At 40.6% G+C, this 21966-nt stretch overlaps 1 protein-coding gene across 2 annotated transcripts in view; it reads right to left on the bottom strand.

Moving 5' to 3' along the window:
• TMEM117 (transmembrane protein 117) overlaps positions 1–21966 on the bottom strand; it is a 237560-nt gene that overhangs the window by 201186 nt on the left and 14408 nt on the right. The window contains exons 1-2 of one of the 2 annotated variants that reach the window (XM_064448169.1): positions 20321–20469; positions 18144–18448 (exon numbers count right to left, since the gene is read on the bottom strand). In XM_064448169.1, coding sequence (XP_064304239.1) covers positions 18144–18420 — 277 coding nt within the window. In that variant the 5' untranslated portion in view covers positions 18421–18448; positions 20321–20469. Of the gene's footprint in view, positions 1–18143; positions 18449–20320; positions 20470–21966 lie in introns of those variants that run through there. The other variant, XM_064448161.1, reaches the window with a different exon arrangement.

The raw sequence follows: 21966 nt of genomic DNA, 5'->3' as shown, positions 1-21966 counted from the left end.
GAGAAAATTGGAATTGTTTCCTCTTGAAGTGCTGTGTTATAACAGCTATAAATGCAGCCTGTGCCCACAAGTACCCAAAGTTGGCAAGAAAAAATTTCTAATTTTAATTAAAGATTGCATTGAAAGCCTCCAATGAGCTCAAGACAAATATAACGATTTAAAATCTTCACAGGTAACCCTTCCACAACTCATATGCAATGTCTTCTGCAAGCAGCATTAACGTGGACTGCAGAGATTCTCAAACAAAGTCCCTCTGCCTGTGTCTCAGCATGTAAAAAGAAAAACAGTAAGGAAATGCTCTGAAGTCAAGGTGACAGTCTGACTCAAAAAAAAGCTAGGGAGAAATTTTATTCTGGTCAGGAAATCCAAACGTAAAATATATTTAACTGAACAAGAATGACCTTTATTTTCTTAGTGTGACTAAACTATGCAGTATACTCACACAGAGAGATGCAAAATGAGATGCTTTTTACTGTCAGCATCACCCTACCAAAGAGCTGCATGGTCTGGGGCACACATGATGGAGTAATGCCAGCAACTGCCAACATGGGCCTGGGAAAGTATCAAGGAGCACCTACCACACTACACCAGTGACCAGGGAAGGACCGAGGAAGCAAACAGGCAAGGACCTGCTTTTCCAGAGGAGAATCCAGATCTCGGCCAACTCAGAAAATAAAAATTGCCATGAAACAGTATGTATCAAGACAATACTGATTTCTGCTGCGTATCTTTTGATCCTCCCTGATCCCCAAGAATATGAGCAAGAGATACAGGCAGCACAGGTGGTAGCCCTGCTCTAAACTCTTTGCTGGGGACAAGCAGGAGCAAGCTGGAGACTCCTCCAGTTCACTTATGTAGGACTGAGTAGGGTAGGTGTCCTAGCTTCTCAGCTCACTGTTCTGGGCTTACCTGCAGAACAAGGGACAAACTGTTAGGACTCTGTTACTCTAGTAAAACTCGTTTTTCTGCATTGCTCCTTTTTGTGTCCCACTGAAATAAAAATCTGGAATAAACTGTGTTACAAAACTAAATCCTTGCCTCCATGTCTGTTTCTATAGCTGGATGCAATCCTACATGGTCCACACAATACTATAAAGCTCAGTAATTTTCCATCAATAAAGCCATCTATAACAGAGGTCCCAAGGTATTTGCACACAGAAGAGTAAAATGGGAAAGAAAAGCAAACAAACCTCTTTATGCTTCCGAAAAGATTATTCCTAACCAACCCCAAACGACAAATAGAAAGGAAAAAAGGAGATGGGGGCATTCCTACAAGAAGTATCTGTGCCACATTGCCTCTGTTGTCTGTTCTCCCAGTCCGGGCATCTCACAGAACATGCCTTGTGCTGGGCTGAGTCTAAAGGCACTGGGCAATCTTTAAAAATCATCTTCAGGACACAAAACTCATGAAAAAGCCTTCCCTCTCTTACTGTCAGGTATTCATGTTCCTCATGATACTCAGCTGTGAATATACCCTAGTAGCTGACAAGGCTTCTAGACATTGGTTTGCCTGTTCATAAGTGATTCTATAATCAATTAAATACACTTTTTTAAAGTTTGTTTGTTGTTTCTTTTTTTAACTAGGCTGAATTAATGCTAACGTTGTCCTGACTGAAATTAAAGGTTTTCTACAAAATAAGAGTTAAAAGGCACAACACATCTGTTCATATTTACTTGGTCATATCTTTTTATTTGGAAATACATGCTCCTAAAAATGTTTTATTACAATTTTCCCCAGATAGGATGACCTAAACAAAACAAAATTAAATAAGTTTATTCCATTTTGCTACAATAGCAAATGATAAACCAAACAGCCAAGAGCCAAAGTCAACATCTTCTACTATGACAAGTATGTTGCGATATTGATTTCTCACAGATCTTTGTTTGGATTAAACCTGAGGACATGGTATCCAGTTAAATGCCCAAGTGTTATAATGAGTTTGATCACATTACTGAATGTTGTAATAATATATTAGCCTACAAAACCGACTGCAAGGTATGAGTAGCTTTCATGTACTGTATCTAGATTTTGAGATACTACAGCAATGGACATCGATGTAATATACTAGATGAATACAAAATAGACCATAGCCTGAAAGATTTCACTGTTTATATATATGCTCAGCTGTGGTCAGAGAAAAAACTTTCCCATTTACTACTGTAAATTCAGCATTGTTTTGTAAGCAAAACTTGTTAAAACAAAAACCTCTAGGTTGAGGAGGTAAATTTTGCTACAAATGTCCCAAAGCTGCTTTCTAAGGAAAGCCATCTTCATGCATCCACCATTCTCCGTTTGTCTTTGTAATACTTTTATCTCACAGACAAACTACCTGAAATTTTCCCACTTACTATGACATGAGCTTACCTTTTTTAAATAAAAATGTTCAAATGTTTCTGAAAGTTTGGTCTTTTCTTCAATATATACAAATTAATGTATTCTGATATAAAAGTTTTTCTTTTCCACGCCTCAGAAACACCTCACTTGGCAAAACGCTGGGACAAACAGTACCACGAGGCAGTTAAAATACTTAACCTTTGTACACTGCTTTTATCAGTGGAAGCCAAAGCTCTTTAGGCAGAAGAAAAAATATACCTAGATTGATTCTAGAGCTGGAGGAACCACGGCAGAGGGAGATAATGTGGCTAAGTCCACACATCCACCTCACAGGGAACCGTAGCTCCTCTGTTCCTGCCTTAGAGAAACATCTGTGCCTCAGGGCTGCCAAGTCTCCCTGCGCTGTGCCTGGAGCCCGCACTCAGAGGTGATGGGATGTGCTGGCCTCATGCAGGGACCTACCACCCCTAAAGTCTCCCAAGCTCTCTTTTCAGGCCTTTTCCCAACTTCCCACCTACCAGCTCAGTCCCTTCCTCTTCACATGACTCAGCACGGTTGAGGCTTCCTCCGGCTGGGAAAGGTGAACCTTAACCAGTGAGCGCTGCAGATCTCAGCTTTTGCAGTCTAAGGCAAAATGCAGCCTGATGTCACAGAACATACATATTCAAGGTCTCAGCTACTGACCTAGCCAGAAAAGCGATGTCCTCGCAAAGTACATCGTGTGCTAGGGCAACAGAAACCTAGGATCTCCCATTTCCCACCAGTTCAGCCAATGTCTGTCAGAAGACCAACCTCAGTAGCCAGACACCTTTCCATCCGGCTTCCTGTGCAGCCTGTCTTACCTGATTTGGGTGGTCTCAAGGGCCTGGCGTCAACTAGAAACAGGAGATGAGCAAAAGCAGGTGAAATACACAGCACTCTGCCTTCCCCTAAAAGGCCACACAGTCTTTAAAAGACTGCTTGCTATTCCTCAAATAAAAAAGAACTGAAATACAAATGTTCATAAGAATGTACATTCATCTTTTAACAAAAAAAAATAAGAACAGGAAAAATGTACTTTTGCTGCTGCAAGGAAAGGGCTGACATTTTTTTTTCCTTAGTGGATTACCCAAAGGCAACGGCAAGCAAGGTGGTAATGGTCAGTGCTATCTGCTGGACTGAACGCCGCAGGGGATTCATAAAGACACCACATCCCGCTCTTTGCTTTACATTAATGTCTTTACTGTTACCTAGATGCAATACCTCAAGCTGCTGTTGTGAGAAAAGCTGTAAAACGCAGATAAAATGAGAAGACTTAAAGCCAGGCCAGAATTACAGTGTGTAGGCAGGCTTAATTCAGAATTTTTCTGCATATATAAATTTCCATTATACAGATTTAAAATATAATTTTAATTAGAGACTTTACTCTTACTGGTGTTATCACTTCAGTTTTAGACAGTTGTGCTGATGCAGTTAAAAGGAAACCTGTAAAAATAGATATTGATTTCCTATAATGTTGTAGAACATTTTAGTAGAGAAGCAACTTAAAAATCTGCACTAGCAATAGCAAATGCTAATGTATTTGTCTTGAAGTGCAGATCTTTTAATTCTATGTGACTGTATCCCAGGTTATAAAATGAACGTGGTAAAAATTTTCTCTCTTTAGATGCCTTTATTGCATAACAAAAGAAAAGTTGGCCAGAGGGCATATAATTATTAATTACATTTTTGCACTCTTTATTCTTTAAGAATTTTTAGCATTTTTTAGGAACCTTTTTTTTTTTTACTGCCAGACCCATAAAAGTAATTTCATGATCCTCCTCCTTTTTCTCATTTTAGAGCTACAATGTTTCATCATCTTATCTGTAGTACCTAATAGAAACCACATTTTTCTTCTTTGAATTAACTGGAATCCAAATTTCACAGCAGGTAAAAGAAACATAGTAGTATTTGTATCCCATATAATGCTGATGTTGAACCCTAAAGGGCATTGCTGAAATCTCTGTTTTTCAATACCAGTTCAGTGATATTCTGTAAAAAATGGAAATAATTATTTTGACAAGTTGTTATCTAAACTGTTTGTTCTTTTCTCCTGAAACTGATTCGCAAGCTTATTTTTAACAATAAATGGAGTTGCTTACATCTATTTATCATGCAGCCTTTTAAAATAAACGTTTATAAAGCATTTTTTGAGTCGAAGACAAAAGCAGATTTCATCCCCATCCATCTAGGAGCACCTACAGGTTTACAAATGGTCATTGCAGTAAGCGGTCCAAAATGCAGTATCATGGCGCAGTAAATTACAAACTTGATTTTAATATAAACAAAGTTTAATATGTTTATATGTAAATAGTTTAACATGTTTAAATAGTATATTTAAATAATAACAAATATGCATTATAAACCTTTAGAGCGATTTGAATGAGCAATGCCCCTTTCTGTCAGACACATGCAGCGGAGGTCGACAGAAAACAGACACCCACAACTAACCCCAGTGCTGAACTGGAACTCAGAAGAGATTTAGATCTGACCACAAGCTTTGCCAGAGATTTTCTACAGGACTAAGGCAAGCAAGGCTGTCTCTGGGACTCAGTGGGGGACATGTCAGGGTCACTACTAAGTGTGCATGCTGAGACATCAAAGCCTGGATGACAGCAGAACAAAAAAAAGAGATTTACATTTTCTTGAGGCAAAAAAGTAGTCACTTGGTCAGTCAAATACAGGAGAGAGCACCTGTTCTAACAAAAAGGATTTGTGTATCAAAGGAAGTAAAACAATGCTCATTTCAATTCAAAAAAAAACCAACAACAAAACCCCAAACCACCAAGCTAGACTCCCTCCTGGTCAAGAACAGAGTACGCTATTTTTCGTCTAGACCGTCTCAGGAGGTTCCCCCTCTCCAATTCTAATTGGAGGCATAAAGTATGCAGAAAAAAAGAAACCTTGACCAGAGATAGCTTTCCAATTTAATTTCAGTATGTACAGGTTAAGTATAGGTCTTGTTTTATTTCTTGTCTTCAATAAATATTTGCAACTATGCTGTCTGGTTTGGACACTGTGACTGAATCTCACAAACAGGAACCCCAGGAGTTACAGCACGTCTTGCGCATTTGAAATGCAAACCACAAGTGGGGAATTGATGTTGTGGGACCAAGAGAAAGTATATTCTAATGACAACCAAGATGGCTCTCTAGCCTACAATGAAATACGGGGGCACGCGCTTAGAGCCGAGAGTTCTCAGACTTGCTGAAAACCATTGTTTCATAAGCTATATAAATTCTCAGCATCTCTACACGTGTCCAGACACCGAAAAGGGATAAAATCAGTTAATATAGCCCTATATAAATATTAGTATGTGCTGCAAGCAGCATAGATCTTACTGCAGGAAATCTGATTATTATTCTACCAGACTCTGAACAGCCTACGGGTTAGGCAGTTGTACTTCTCACAAGTGACTGCGCGGCACTTCCCATATTTTGGAGAATTTTATGCCCACTGTTGCAGAAGTACTAGAAAAAGTACTAGACAACTTGTGGGTTGAGATAAGAACAGCTTAATAGTGAGAATAAAATAATAATAATAATATTGATTATGATGATAACAATAATTATAATAAAATGAAAAAGGGAAAAAACAGAAACACAAACTATACAACCTCTCACCACCCGCCGACCGACGCTGCCCGTCCCCGAGCCATGATTTGCCCCAGGTTCCCAGTTGTCGTACCACCCCTTTGCCCTCCTACCATGACATAGAGGAGGCAAAAATACTAGTTATTTCAACAAATCTATTTTATAATGGCACACCCAAACCAAGTGATATGGAATGAGCTTTCACTAGTTAAAATGTTTGCCAGACCTATTTTAACCTTGGGCCGAAGTTTCCAGACACCGAAAAAGTTCTTCAGGAAAAAAGGTCAAGTTCTCTACTTTGATAACATGATTATGTTTACTGAATTAAAAAGTGGAACTGAAGGTATGTCTTCTTTTAACCACCTGCAAATCAAACTCTATATATTTGATGTTTTTTCACAAAGGAACTAAATGAAAATCTGTGTATGAATATCTGTTTCATACAGACAGCTTCCACTAATGCACAAAACAAATCTCCTGCAATGCCATAATATTCAGCATCGCTCATTAATCTTAATTTGCCTTTCTAGAGATAGCACATTGGTCATTTTTATTACATACACTATGTAATGCTGTCCAAAAAGGATTATTTGCTATGTACAAGTTGAAAGAGTAGAAATCCACAATATCAGCTAAATCTATCTGCTATATTTAGTAGTAACTTTGGAAAAATTTAATTTTAAATCACTTGATACCATGTTATTTGCAAATGTAAGTAACCATGCTAAATACTATACAGAGAAATATATCTTTACTAGAAATAAACTGGATGGAGAAACTGTGCTAGCAAACAGTGAAACTTTGGACAAAATAGAAGTTCTGTAGCAAATTTCCTTTGGAGCTAAATCAGATATATAATGAAATGAAACTTTCATTACTAAAAAAAGCCAAAGGGTAGGTATGTTCCACAGGAGAACACATGAAAATACTATTTAACAGTAAATGCATAAAAAGCTAAAGCTAGTAAGCCAATAGATTGGCTGGGAGGTGCTATAATTGAAAAATGTTGTCTTTTTTTTTTTTTTTTTTTTAAAATACATGCTTTCCCCATTCAGGTTTGTTTTTTTTCTTTGTTTTTAAATTAATTATCAACTTAATCACAACAATAGCGTACAGAAACATGCATTACTATTCTCCATCTAGCATATTTATGTCTCCTTATTTAGAGAAAATAACTGTTTAACTAGCTGCCATATCCACTCAGTACCACTAGAAGGTGCTCCTCTGTTGAAAGATAATTATTTCTGCCTGAATTGCTTCTCAAAGCTAATTTTCCTCTGATACTTGTGGTTCTGGCCAGTTGTTTACACAGACTGTAATTGCAACAACCACCCCTGTTATACAACAGCAGGACCTCATATGCCATAGCCATTACCACAGCATGAGAATAACAGATCTGTTATCACTCATTTTCTTGATAAATCTGAATCCCAGCTGAGCAGTTAGTTTTGTTGGAAGGTGAGGTGTGGAAACCGTGGTGGAGGTGATGCCTTGTAAAGAGCCACAGTTTCTGTAAGGTTAGGAAAAACCCATTCCTGGAGTAACTTAGGGCAGAATGCATCCCCAGCAAGACACTGCACACTTGAGTGCAGACCAAAGGCAAAAGAAGAGTCCAAGATAAAACAAAGCTATAAGAACAACCATACAAGAGTAAGCATATGATCTACACCAATTCCACACCAACAGTATCAGGACATCAAACCGCATCCAGAAATCCAAGGATCAATAACTCGTATTTCATACACAACCTTATATGAGCCTCAACCAAGTTAAGATTTAGTTCGACACTCAGAAAGGCATTCTGATTAACCTCTGGGTACACACTGTCTGCCTCTGTAAGCTCTTCACATATACAATAAAAACCTTAACCGAGAGCTGAAATAATTGCAATTTTTCTAATAAAAAACGTCAGCCTGCACAATGTCTCAAGCATTTTAAGTTTTACATCACCTAGGATTGGGTGAGACTTTGGTGAGAACTGTGAAAGAAAAGGGGAAGTGAGGATGGCCTGATGGGCTAAGGTGAGATTCTGACTTTGGATGAAGTCTAAAAGTGACCCCTAAGGAATGCAATGTCTGGGCATACTTCGAGAGCCTGGATTTCATCAGCTCTTTCAGCTTAGACAACAGTCACTAGAAAGGCATTTTTGCTGAGAGATGGTAAAGGAAGAAAGTCACATTGCAGTTCAAATAGTTTAAAACATGAAAAACTAAGGTCAGCCCCCAGGGAGAAGCTTCCTGCTGGTAAGGAGACTTGCACGTGGCCTTTCCCAAATTTCAGTATCACAAGGGAAGCAGGCACAGTATAATCCTCCACTGGAGCACTTTGCAGAGCCTGTTGCAAGCAGCATACTAACTAAGCTTAGAGGCTACTCAAAGAGAGTTTGATTCACCAGACAGGTCTGTATGATCAAAACTGAAACAATCAAAGGACAAGGTGCTGGTGAACTGTTTGGGAAGCCTTTTCCATCCACCATCTCTATATGGCAAAAGGCTGTTCCCTGGGAACTGATACTACTAGACAAAAGGAATCCACCTCTAAAGGTGCATCTGTCCAACTTTTAGATGGATGGTAATTTATACAGGTCAGGATGTAAGAGAAAAAGAAATGCTAAAGACATGTCAATGATGCAGCTTCCAGGTCCAGAATGCTTTATGTGCAGCCTGACAGTGTACAGCATCTTAATCTTCAAATAGCCAAAAGAGCTCTCACCTTGAGACACTAGTGTCTTAACAAGAAACAGGCACAGCAAACAGCATACGGCGCTTGTTCCCTTGAGGTTATGGGGCACTTTCTCAGCTTTTCTGCTGAACATTTCCAGCTCTTTCAGAGGAAGGCTCTTTCCCTCTCAGAGTAAGGAATTCAAACCTCTTCTACAGAGTAAAGAATGTCTTCACTCATTTTGAAGCAGTAGTTATTTTAGGAATATCTTGTTACACTACATTCAATACATCTCGTATGTACTGAAAAATAACCATAAATTTTGTCTTGAGGCATTTACAATGGTCACAAAATATCCACTGAGAGTCCTTGAGAGGTATAAAGGGGTTTCGCTCAAATAATATTAATTATTCAGTCACAAAATGAATAGCGCCTTTCATAGTGCCAAAGACACCTAAGTGACACTGACGTACTTAGGAATATACACTCTCTTCTATCTGCGAGGAAGGGGTCTTTGAAGAACTTCACTTTTCCATAATATGCCACACCAAGGAAACCGCTAGAACAGGCTTAATCTGGTTCCCTCAACAAGACTTGCGAGACAGCTTTATGGCTCTTCAGGGATAAGGTTTGTAACTATAAATGAAAAAGAGGGATTGAAAATACACTTACATTGAACATACCTCAATGTAGGGAACATGGGAATTCCTACTCTTGATTTTTGTCTTGTAATGTAATTATATCAGGCGTCAATCCGATTTCCAGGGCACTGCCCACAGGAGAAGGTCAGTGAAGAGCCTGCGCTCTGCAGCAAACATGTAACTGTTCCAGGGAAAAGTCTTGTCTGGAGCAGCTAATCAGGAACTCCACAGAAGCTCTACACAAAATACTAGGTTATAGTTTCTTCTTCACTTCCTCTACCTCATGAAATTCCAACACATTACACTGTTAAGAGTGAATTAAGATCCATTTGGTCTTTTTTGTCACTTACATCTATGACTGCAGATTAGCAAGAGAGCTAGACATTTGTGGGTTTTTGTTAAATACAGCTGGGATCTCTCAAATTTTAGGCCTTGTTCCCTTCCAAGCAAACTAAAATTAAATATTGTTGCTGCTGTGACTCTCTAGGAACATTTTCCTTGATGCTGCCTTATCTCTTTATGCCCTCTCTGCCATAATGTCTCATTTTCTTTATTTGTTTAGCATGCTTGGCTTTGACTGAATCTTGTACAAATTTAGTTTCTTCTTTGCTTTAGTATTAAATGGAAGCGTGCTTCTTAGTAGACAAACATTACAACAGCATCCCAGAAATAGAAAACATTATTTAGCCTGTGCGTAAGTAAGCCTACAAAGCCCTTAGCAGCTGTGCACTTTAAAAGACCATACCCCAATGTTGCAGATGAAAGATGAATTCAAGGCAATTTAAAAGATGGGAATACCTCAGTAGAAGATTCTGCCTCTTATAAACTGACAGGTTTTAAATTTTCAGTTTGTCTGGACTTCAGACAAATGGCCAAACCCAACAAGCTTCCAGGCAGAAGTAGGAGGATGAAGGACTTCGTAAATTTGGGGGTTTATGAGTACATGTGAAACTTTGAGAAGAACTTGCTTCTTAGTAACAGGTAGGCAGGAACAAAGACTACTGCTAACTACTACCTTCATTATTTGTCTTCAGAATGACTGTCAAAGGCATCTAATTATAGACATATTTTTGTCTAAATTCTGAACAAATTGTTGGAAGCTGAGAAACTATTCTGGGAGTTACCAGTAGTCTTTCCTATTCCTACACTTTTTTTTGGCATCCACAGTGTGCTACTGTCAGATACTGAGCCAGAAGCATCACTGGTTTAACCCACAAAGTTTTTAATGTTCTGAAGTCTTATAAATCATAAAAATATATAGGTGATAATCACATTTAATCAGCTACTTTGCCATAACTTATTCAATGGTCAACTTGAATATGTAAAGATATTAATTTGTATCATTCTAGGTAATTATGTGATCGATGCGTAAGACAACGGAAAAGGCAGAAGTTATTATGTTAGACGTGGAATGGGCAGATAAGGTAATGTGGAAAACATGAAAACATGATTGTTGCCTGCAATTTTTAACCTGTGACTTAATAAATAATTTTTCTGCATCTTTGATTATATAATCTCAGGAATCTTAAATTCCTGCTTTGCTGAGCTTAAGGGCGAACACCACTTTAAAAATTTTAAATATTTTTAGACATTTATATCAAACAGGAAAACACTCAACGTTTTTCTAACTACCATTGCCATTATTGAAATACCATCACAACCATCATCAAACTACCATCAGCATTTTTACTTAAAAATTTCAGAAGAATTTTGCTCCCAAACACCTATGTTGTCATCTGCTCTTATGCTATGCTGTGCTGCAGAGACTGGGCAGCTGCATAACTACACAAAGTGGAAGTCAGTTCTAATGAGGCCTTCATAATGGCACCAAGGAACCATAACATGCTGGTGACTGGGCAATAACCAGTGAGGGCTATTTGTGGATTAAATATCAAAGCATTCTTAAAAGGTAGCTATGTAACATATGGTGGGATTGGCTCTGTTTAGGAGTAAAATGCAACTATTTGCTAAAGAGTTCTTAAATCCAGAGAATGTATTCAACATTTTAAAGCCCAGAATGTTGGGGATTTTTTCATTTGGGATTTTTTTTTCTAAAGGAAAAAAATAACTCTATAAAGCAGTCACGCTATCTGATTTGGAGTCCCAGCAGGATCACACAAAGAGAAATGCTGTCTGGTATGTGAAGGACCTTCATGCCACTCTGACAGCCCAAGGGAATCTTTAAGAGGGCACAGCATGACCATGGAGATCATGTTCTTCTTGGGGCTTGCCATCAGGTACACGGTGAGGCGATGTTGCACACTAACACCCTCTCCATCTCCTCACTGTATAGAATAAGCATAGAAGAAATTTGCCTCTGCTCTAGGTTGCTCCTGCACTATGCCCATCAGGCTGCTCCTGCTAGGAATAAACTCACTTCTATTTCTGGAAATCAGGGAATGGAGACATATTATTCCTGTAAGTGGCAGGCATCATTCCAAACTCACTCCCAGTCTCAAATGGAAAGAAAGCTCTGAAAGTCACGTCAAGAAGATCAAAACACAGAGTTGACACATCAATATTAAGCAGCAGTGAACTTATTTTTAGCTTCCAGTCACTGGATGCTAAATATTCTCTAGAGCCTTCCCATTACCAAAAATCTGACACATGTCGCTCTTCTCACAGTCCCATGCTGCTGCTTGGGGAATGGAAGATGAGCCTCCAGTAGAATCAAAGCTTTAACTGAAGAGAGAATAAACTTTTTGTAGCTACTGTCAATACCTCTCCAATTAAACTCTATAATTTACTACCTAGAGGTAATATGTTATCAGACTGATTGCACAACTAATGCTAAGAGCAGATGATGGCAGCCTTTTCACTGAGCCAGAAGAGAGGAAGAAGTAAGACATTAAGGCTCTTCTAAAAATACAAGAGTAAAAGAAGAAATTAGGAGGTCACTTGCATGCTTTTCATTTATATTTCAAAGGTCACTTGTGGTCTCCTTCATGAATGATGTAAAGTTTATTTTAAACTGACATCTTAATTACTGGCAACACACCAGAGCTGGAATCTGATGAGCCTGCACTCATTCAGTGGCTGGCTGCGAGCTTCTTCCTTTTTATGTTTTTTTTGGGGGTTGTTTTTTTTTTTTAGGATTCTGGCTCTCAGAAATGCTTGCTCACAGTAATCTGTGCATCATTGTTAGCAAACTGTTAGATAGGCCCCATGGCAGACATTTCATAGGACCAAAATAATCTTATTGTATCGCTTCAACATTTTGCTGGAAACAAAAGAGGTGAATTGGCTGTGAAGCAATCACAGCGGACCTTGAATGCCTTCAACAGCATTAACTTGATCATTGTTATTGAAATTCATACTGAACAGGCTCTGGAAGACAGTTTGTTGTTTTGTTTGTTTTGTTTTTTTTTTACCAGCTACCACATTAGATGCTTTCTATTAGGCTGAAGTCATTAATGGAAAAGAAAAAGCTGGAACAAAGTTGCTGGATATTAAGTGACAGATCTTATTGTAGTGTAAGATACAGAGCTGACAACAGAAAAGAATATGGTCTATCAATTAGGTTAGAATTTGATGCAAGTATTGCCTTACACCCATCACTTGTTCCTACAGATGGTGGTACAACTGTTCATATAACTACTATCAAACGAGAATGGGAAACAATCTGGCTAAAAAACAACCATGCAAAAATCTTACCACTTTTTTTTTTTTTTTTTTTTTTCCACAAAACAGATCATATTTGATTCATTAGCCATTGTGCAAGCACCACTATGAAAGTGATATGCCACAGCAACACTATCAGCAATACCACAGCCCAGATTTCACACTAACATGATCCTGAATATACCAGAACACTAACTAATCATATACGTACTATTGTACAAATTTATCCTACGCTTGCTAACAGATTCACTTTTCTCACATGTAGTGTTTATCATCCTATTGAATCTCATTCTGCCTAATTTCCTCTGGCAATCTGCATACGTTCATTGCTTCAGTTGATACACACTTTAACTTTCAACATAAAAGCAGACACCGAAGAGTCTGTTTATAATAGGTTTTCAATATCTTTCACAACCTTCCAGAGAAGAGGTTTGACAAAGTAATGCTTTCAGACAACAGGACACCAGCGGGTGTTTTGTTTAAAATTGTCTATCATGAAATTGCTCCCAGCATGGCACTACTGTCCATTAAAAAATGTGCAACATTAGTGTGTGTACCCACAGCTCAGTGCAATTCCTAAAATGACTGCTTTCTTTATTCACTCCAGTGCCTATGAAGCTCAGATTATCATTTAATTCTAAAGAAACTGCCTACTGTGAACATTTGTAAGAGAGGAACCCATTAAATTCAACATTTATTCAACTGCTTTGATTTGCTTGCAGTATGATGACGCTTCCCTGGTTTTAAGAAATATGGCTTTAGTTCTATATATCTTGTTTTCCATATTTTATTATAACATATTAAGTATTTAGTTTCCATCCACATGATTTAGAAAGGAACTTAAAAATGCAAATCATGGCACCCTCATTGGCAATTGAATAAAATCCAGTCGCTGTAATCACAGGCTTTTAACCAGATTTAAATAAGACTTTATAACAACTTAGAATCAGGAAAATGGGCAGGTAGAAACATATACGTTTTGTAGTAAGCATGTTTTTAAAACCTGATGCATTCAATATGCAGTCAAAGTGAAGAAGCTGGACTGAAAAAATTAAGATAACATTTTTTCCAAGTATACTGCCCATTTATCCATACTGCTAAAAATATATTTAAATGAAAGATGATTTTAAATTTACATGACAGATCAATTTCATATACATTGATGCAACATGCACAGCCTGAAATTCGGGCCAGAAAAACTCCCACTGAACTCAGAATCTGGATCTGAGGTCGGAATACAGAAGAGCAGCTACGCATACGCTGAGAAGGTGCCTATTACAACACAGACTTTCTACACGCTAAACACTATGTTATTTTCCAGAAAGCGCCCCAAAGCAATATGAAAAACGTGCAAGAGCTTATTTGAGAATTTAAGTCAGGATTTAAGATTTGAATGCATTTTCTGAATGCATAGTGTCATCAAATGAGGTCAGTTTGTCAGCTCCTTCTGCTTTTAGTAAAGCAGAAAATCAAGAAATCTCTAAGTCAGTGCAAAGAAGATGCCACTTTTCCCCACCTCAAGTAACTCTCTCAAGCAGAACAGAAAATAACAGGGGTATATGTCTTTTTTTTTAATTTCCCAAAATTTCCAGTATTCATCTATGACCTTTCATTTTCCTTTGCAACCTAAAAAGCATATCAGAAGACAATACCTAACCAGATAGAAGATATGCTTAGTGATGAAGCAAAAGAATATAGTGGATAACAGCCAAAAGGCAATTTTAAATTTCCATTTGTTCTGACCACATGCCACAAAGATATAAAGAATGTACTAGATAAAGGCTGTTTTCCTTGGAAATATTCATCACAGGAGATGTTTATCAAATGAAGTAAGTTAGTTCTTGACTGAAGTGCAAGAAATGTAATTGTTTTCTAATCTTTTAAGTCATGAGCGGTGTCTTCAGAAAATCTCTGAAGAGGTTACTCTTCAAAAGTTGCAATCGATGTTATCAACAGAAAACATCTCACCGTGTTCTCTAGTCGAGATCTCTACTTCTCAACAATGTAGCTTACCAAGTCCCTTACCTCTCTATAAACACAGAGAGATGAAGCCTAAATAATGCTTCCAGCACCACTCTCCTTCCACTTTTAGAAACGTAACACGCTTGAACTTATTTCTACTATTTTAATAGTTCATGGCAGTCACAGCTATCAGATAGTGTCTGTCACAGATGATAAACTGTATTACGACATAGTTCTAGCTACACTATTTTTCTAGTTCATATGCAAACTCAGCAGCACGACAAGGGACAAAAGAGCAGGAAGGGCATAAAGAAAGAAAATCCTTTCCACTCCTCTTCATCTGAAGTGAGATGTGCCGACTAATCCTTCTCAATTTCAATTTGCAGAATACACTGCGAGCCAAAATCTGACAGCGGAAGATTGACTGGTGCTATTTGGTTTCCTGACTGCAGGAAGTTATACAGAGGCTGCAAGAAACAACCAGTCACCATTTCATCTACAAACAGAATTTAGCAGAGGAAAATAAATAAACAAACAAGATTAAAAAAAAATAGAGTGGTTCCAAGCAATTATACAGAAAAATAAGAAAAAAGGATTAAACAGGAAAAAATCAGAAGCAGCAGCTATTTAAAAAGACAGACTAGGGAAATTAAAAATAGTAAAGGGGTGAATTCATTAAGTGCTTGATGCCAGAAGATCCAGAGGGCATATTCAATGAAGATCTCAATAAAAGGCAGGATTTCTAGGCAGTGAAGACATTAAAATAGTGGCAAATAACTGGCAGGAAAGATTTCAGCATGGGCTTTACAAATCTTCTGGAGACCCACAGATGCACTCAAGCTCTGTATCATCATCTCACCGATGTGATCGCTATCCACACTAGCTAGTTTACAGCTAGCATGGCCACATCAGTCAGCAATACAGTCAGATCCTCAGTCACACAGACTGCCATCTGCTCGCAGTGTATCACAAGCAACAGCATATTTCCACTGACACACTGTGTGGGTGCAGTCCCACAGCATTCGAGCCAACACAAGGCCATGGCCCCCGGCGATGCTGGCTGCACAGTCCTTGGCCGTTGCATCAGCACTGGCACCCAAGCGATCGCACCAGTTCAAGGAGCTGCTGTAAACAACAGCAGAAGCAACTGGTCTTCCACGGGATCAGCTGCCTGAGCTGGCTCGCTACTCCATTATGGCAACAGCAGCGCTGGCTCTAGGAAGACACCGAAACGATGTGGCTGGGGTTAGGAGGGTGGGACTGTGCCAGATCTACATTGGCTCAAATTGCCAGGAAACTCAAATGCAGCAACTAGCCTCAGATCAGGCTGCATCTACATCCAGACTGCTTACCTAGACCATAACTGTAAATATGCATGAGCCAGCACTGCCATCAGGGGTAGGAATCTCTTGCCTGTTAGTTTCCTCCCAATGCTCATCCCTTCTTTCTGCTGCTACAAACATCAGTATGATCAGAGACATGATCCTCACAGAAATAAAAGATGGGTACTGCTAATGTGGGTAAATTCCCTATCTGTTTCACGGGGCAATGGCCCAAAAGCACAAAGAAGCAGGCACTGAAGGCTGGGCAGACCTTCTCCTTTGGGCAGCAATGCTGGTTGAAGCCACTTCACAATATAAGCTAAGCTACGTCCTATCTATGATAGACACTTACAAATCCAGAAGGAGTTACCATAATGAACTACCCAGATAGAAGGCAGGGAATTACTCTGTAGTCAGACTAGAACATATTCCCAAAAAGAAGAATTCAAGTCTTGATGAAGCCACATCCCATAACAACTTGTCCCACTGACTGTCTAGCCTTTCAGTAAAAAAAAAAAAGAAGTGCTGGCTATTTGCCACTTCCAAACATTGGACCTTGCAATATATTTGCTGAACTGAAGGTTCTGTCCTTCAAGTCAAATTTGAGCAAGTCACCCTCTAATCTTTCCTTTATCCTCTCAATCCTCTCACTGTAAGGCTTATTTTCCAATTTTATCATCAGTTTCATTACTTCATTACTGATTGTCTCCAATTTAACAAAATCATTCCTCAGTTGTGGAAGCCAGAATGGAAATTTATTGTGACGGTGCTTGCTCCAGAGCCCAGGAATTGTGATAAAATGCCCTCTTTATGGCGACATTCTATGTTTATCATTACATTAAGGTAAAACGTCCACCAAAAAGCCATCGAGATGCTCAACTATTTTTCAGAATAAGTGCTTCAAGAGAAGTCTGTATTAAAAGAAGTCTCTTAATGTGCTTTTGCTTGTTCATTCCTTGACATAACAGCTTTACATTTGATTTATTGAAACAATAGTGGCTCTCCTTCTATCTTAATAGAACAAGACAGACTAAAGAAATGGCCTATCGCTCATGTGCTTCGAGGTGTTCCAGTAACCATCCATCCTGCAGTCCTACCAGTATAAGAATACAGAACCAGTCCATCTATATCAGCAATGACACACCTAGAATCCAATGTCTCAAAGAACTGGGCAGCTGGCAGGACTGAAGTAATCTCTTCCATGATTTCTACTTATCTCTAAAACTTAGAGACAGCCTTGAGCCCTCAGACAAACATTTTCTGCAGTTACTACATGACTCAGTTAAGATAATGATAGATATTTTTGTCTCTTTATACCTCTATATATTTACATCTAAGTTCTCAGTCTCAGAATTTAATCAGGAGTCATTCCATTCCCTTCAGTCAGTCCATACACAGTAAGCTCCCCAGTTTAGTCACACCTTGTGTATGAAAGCATTTACTGTTACGTTTTTCCCCTCTTCCTATCTGCCTATTTCACTGACTCGCTCTTGAACAAAGAGAGCCCCTGCTTCTCCAGAATTCCTGTTTTCACGCGGGAGCTCTTCAGCACAGCTCTGCTAATACTAACAACAGCCTCTGCTTCCACTTACGTGACTTTTGACGGGACACATAGTGTCACCGCCCCTAGGAACAATGCCTTTTCTGCAAGTCGCTGAGAAAATTATATAATAAGATTTTAAAACAACCTGAAGACACAAAGGAGTATAACTATAATGCTGAAAATCACTGACCTCTCAAGTATTTAAAATATGTCAGCTTTTACTATTCTTAGCCTTTTTTGACTGAAATCATTGTGAACTATGCTCACATAACTAGACACGGCATTAATTTCCACGATGATGGAATCTTTGATGTACTGAGTTCTACACAGGTCTAAACAGTTGAAGCAATTAATAGCAAAGCTCACAAAATTGCAATGGGCAGAAAGCTAAGAGGACAAGTCAGAAAGCCATTATCAGGAAGTCAGCAGATGCATCATGTAACTTACCAAAAAGGCGCTGATGGAAGAGAAATTTCCCAGCTACCAGTCCTGTGAGAATGGCAAGCAGCCACAGAAACACCTTCAAAAATCGCCAGCCTCCTCCTTCAGGGTATTTATTTGTTACAAAGGAGAAACAATTACCAACAACAATAACATTGGCTTCTGTCTGACTGTGAGATACTGGGTCCTCAGCAAATATTAAGAAGTTAAAGAAGATCACTAAGTAAGCCACAACTAAGCGAGACCACGGGTGCTGGAAGTAGTAGCGGAAGTCTTTATCCATCCTCAGATACTGCAGAACTGTTCTTCGCCTGTACGTAAAGACACAAATGCACAATGTTATATATACCCAGGAGTCTCAGAGTTTAGGAGATACCCACACATTACAAAAATCAAATCACTGTAACCTTGTAATTTTTGACACTTCAAACATACATACATCATAGCACTGGATTTTCAGTCTCAAACATTTCTATACTATCTCTTTAAAATTACAGCTCCAGAATGGGGCGTGAAAATACAGCAGGTAAGAACGTGACAGGCTACATGGAACTCAGGGCACCTTTCCAGCCGCATTCCAAAAACACAACACAGATTTCAGAAATGTTCATGCTAAGCCTAAATTGAATCTTTCTCCTTGCAGGAGAAGGTTGGAACAAGCCCATAAATCCAGTGAGGTCTTCTGCTGCCTCATCTCCTGGAAGCTTACAAGCGTCTATCCCAGCAACAACTTGTGTTTATATGAAGCAATAACGTGATGGAAAAGTTGCTGTAATTAATCCTTGCAGGTCAGGCAAGTCCATGGAAATATTTTCATTGACTTCATGGAGTACACCTATAATTAAACATACTTTCAAAACCGGAAAATAGGAGTGCCTTGGGCACAGACTGTTTTGCATGAACACAAAACTGTATTTTGAAACTTGCCGACTTCGGAAATACCGCTACGGAAAAATGCAACTGAGCATGGGCAATGTTTCAGTTGTTTACCATTTGATTTATTTTTCTTTTACTCACAACAAATTAGTTGTTTCATCCTGTTGAACCACTTTGTATGCACAAAGATACAAGGCCTTTGTGTTGTGGAACACCACAATTATTCAAGGGACAGAGTGTAGGAAGAAAAGAAAAAAAAAAAAAGAGAAGAGTATCTAATAATATTGCTTGTTTATTACAGCACAATCCTTGAAGGATACAGTGCGCTTCATTGAACAGTACAGAATTTTGCAAATGTCATATGCCCTGCAGGAAAAGAGACCCAAACCCAAATTGCAGCAAAAGACCTAAAGAAAAAATCCACTTAAATACTCATCCCTACTTGGACTTCTGATTAACTATCACTTCGCAACCTTACACACCGCTTGAATTACATCTCTCTTTAAGGTAGTCCCTTCAAAATTATTTAACTCTATAATCCAATTTATGTTTGTAAAATTACAAGGAATCTTGTACTCATTAAATCAAAAGGATAAGAGAACCTCTCAGCAGATTCAGACAACGCATTCAGTAAACAATAAAAATAGTGTCCCATTATGCATAAATTGCATATGAAAAAGAAAAAAAACACAATAGAGACTTAAAAAGTTGGCACAGTGAAGCGTCAGCCCTTTAAAAACTTTATGAATGAAGTGATTTAAAGCAAGGGTTATTGGCCCAGCAACCTAAGAAAATACCACTTTGGGGAGATTAAACTGCCTTTAGAGCCAAAGGATGCCCAAAGCTATTTCACATTCTCCTTTCCTCCCGTTAACGGTAAGAAAAGTTTTGGTGTTTCCTTACGTGTATGAACAATCTTAAAGTCCGGCTGGAGATAAACAACTATATGTCCCGACATTTTTGGCAGCTGCCGGATGCCAGAGAGTTACCAGACACCCAGCTGAAGGCGCAGCTCCCTAGAAGCGCTCTGTAGCACAAGAAGCCAGTATGTGAAGCAGCAGCAGTGCCAAACCGCTAATAAAAAGCCCGCTCTCGGCCACCTCAGCGCCAAAACCGAGCGTGCCGACAACGCCGCGCACCAGGCGCCCCCCGCAACCTGCTCCAGCGCCCCGCTTCCCCCCGCCCCCGCCGCAGACCCGGGGACCCGCGGCCGCGCTACCCCGCGCACCTCCCGCCGCGGCACGGGGCACAGGCCCCGCCGGCCCGGGGCTGCCCGGTGACCCCCCGCCGTCCGCCGTCCGACTCACCGCGACGGGGAGACCCGGCTCCGCGGGCGCGGTGCTGCTGCGGCGCTGCTGGGAGCCCGCCGCGGTGCGGCTCTGGGCAGCGGGCGGCCCCGCTCCGCTCCGCCCCGCCGCGCTGCTCGGCGCCGGCGGCCCCCCGCCCCCCCCCAGCCCCTCGGGCGCTGACGGCGGCGCCGGCGCTGCGGCGGCGTCCCGCCCCCCCGGCCGCCGAGGGGAGGGGGCGGCTGCGGCGGCGGCGGGGTGGGGGTGCCCTGCCCCGCCTCTCCGCTCCTCTCCTCACCTCACCTCTCCGCTCCCGGTGAACCCCGGTGGAGGGATGGCGGCCCCGGCAGTGCCGCAGCCGCTGCGGCAGGGTCCCGGCCACCCCCCCGCCTCTCCCTCCCCCGGAGCCCGACAGCAAGGACCCGAAAGCGGCGCGTTATTCCCGCGGGTGTCTTAATTTCCGCGCACCACCCCCACCCCGCCCCTGAAAATGGTGGTCTGGGAGCCACGGGGGCTCAGCCAGCCAGGGGAGGGGAAGGAAACCGGGGTGACACTCGATTCCCACCGGTCAGACTTCAGTATTAAGTAAATTAGCTCTAGAAAATCACAAATATGGGAAATGTGGGGTCAAATCTGGAGGCGTATTACCCCGAAGCAAAAGCACAGGGTCGGCAGTAACAGCCAGCTCGCTCGGGAAGATTTAGGCAAACCCTCCTGTTTGGGAGGGGAGGGCAGGGAGGGAGGCCGATACCCATTTTGCTGACGCGGCAGGCGGCCGTCCGTGGCGAGGCCAGGGCCAGTCCCCAGGGTGCAGCCGCCGTCCGCGCTGTCACTGCGTCGGGCAGAACGCCCCTGACGGAGTTGTTGACATTGCACTTCAGCCGAATTGTCCACCAAAGCCGTTTTGTGTGGGATGTGGTCCCTAGTGCCGGTGCGCTGGTATTGCTGACATCCCGGGAAAACGTTCAGAGGATGCTCTTAGCATTGCATTACGACTGGGTCTTAATGCAGTATGTGCCAGTTCTGCTCAGTGCTGAAGGCAGGTGAAACCAACTTGGAGGTTGAGATGCGGCCTCAAGGTATTGTTGTGAAAAGTCCGGTAACTCCGTTGGAGCAGGTAACTGAAACACGGCATCAAACTTAAAGCACAGATACACATTTGGCTGCTCCAGGCTGAGGTACGGAGGGGTGTGGCCAAGGTCCACTGAGGAATGCGGAGGGGTCATTAGGTGAGCCATGTTGTGGAAGACCAGCACAACCAGAACAAGCACCAGGTGAAGATCTGTGAATCCGTTCTGTACTTATATATACAACTATATTATATAGTTGTATATAATTTTTAAATAAACAACTATTGAAGGTATCTGGCATAATCACCACATTATCTTCCTCAGCAGAATAACATATGAGACCCTCAATTCTAGGTAGAAAGATGCAATGATCAATATTTAACACTAACCCCCCTCAGGCTATCTTTACAGTAAATAGAAATTTAAAATATTCAGAGACAAAAAAATCATCATGTGCAATGAGGGAGTACAGAAATACAGCGTATAGCACTGCTTGTTCATGCAACAGTTTTGTGTGCACTGCCACACTTGCAGAAATCAGTCTCCTGTTCAACAAATCAGAATCCACAGAGGAGGCAGCACCCACCAAAGAGATCA

The sequence above is a fragment of the Phalacrocorax carbo genome, chromosome 1 (assembly GCF_963921805.1).
Source record: "Phalacrocorax carbo chromosome 1, bPhaCar2.1, whole genome shotgun sequence".
Classification (NCBI taxonomy): domain Eukaryota; kingdom Metazoa; phylum Chordata; class Aves; order Suliformes; family Phalacrocoracidae; genus Phalacrocorax; species Phalacrocorax carbo.
Note: the sequence above shows the minus strand (reverse complement) of the source record. Positions and strands in the feature narration are given on the sequence as shown.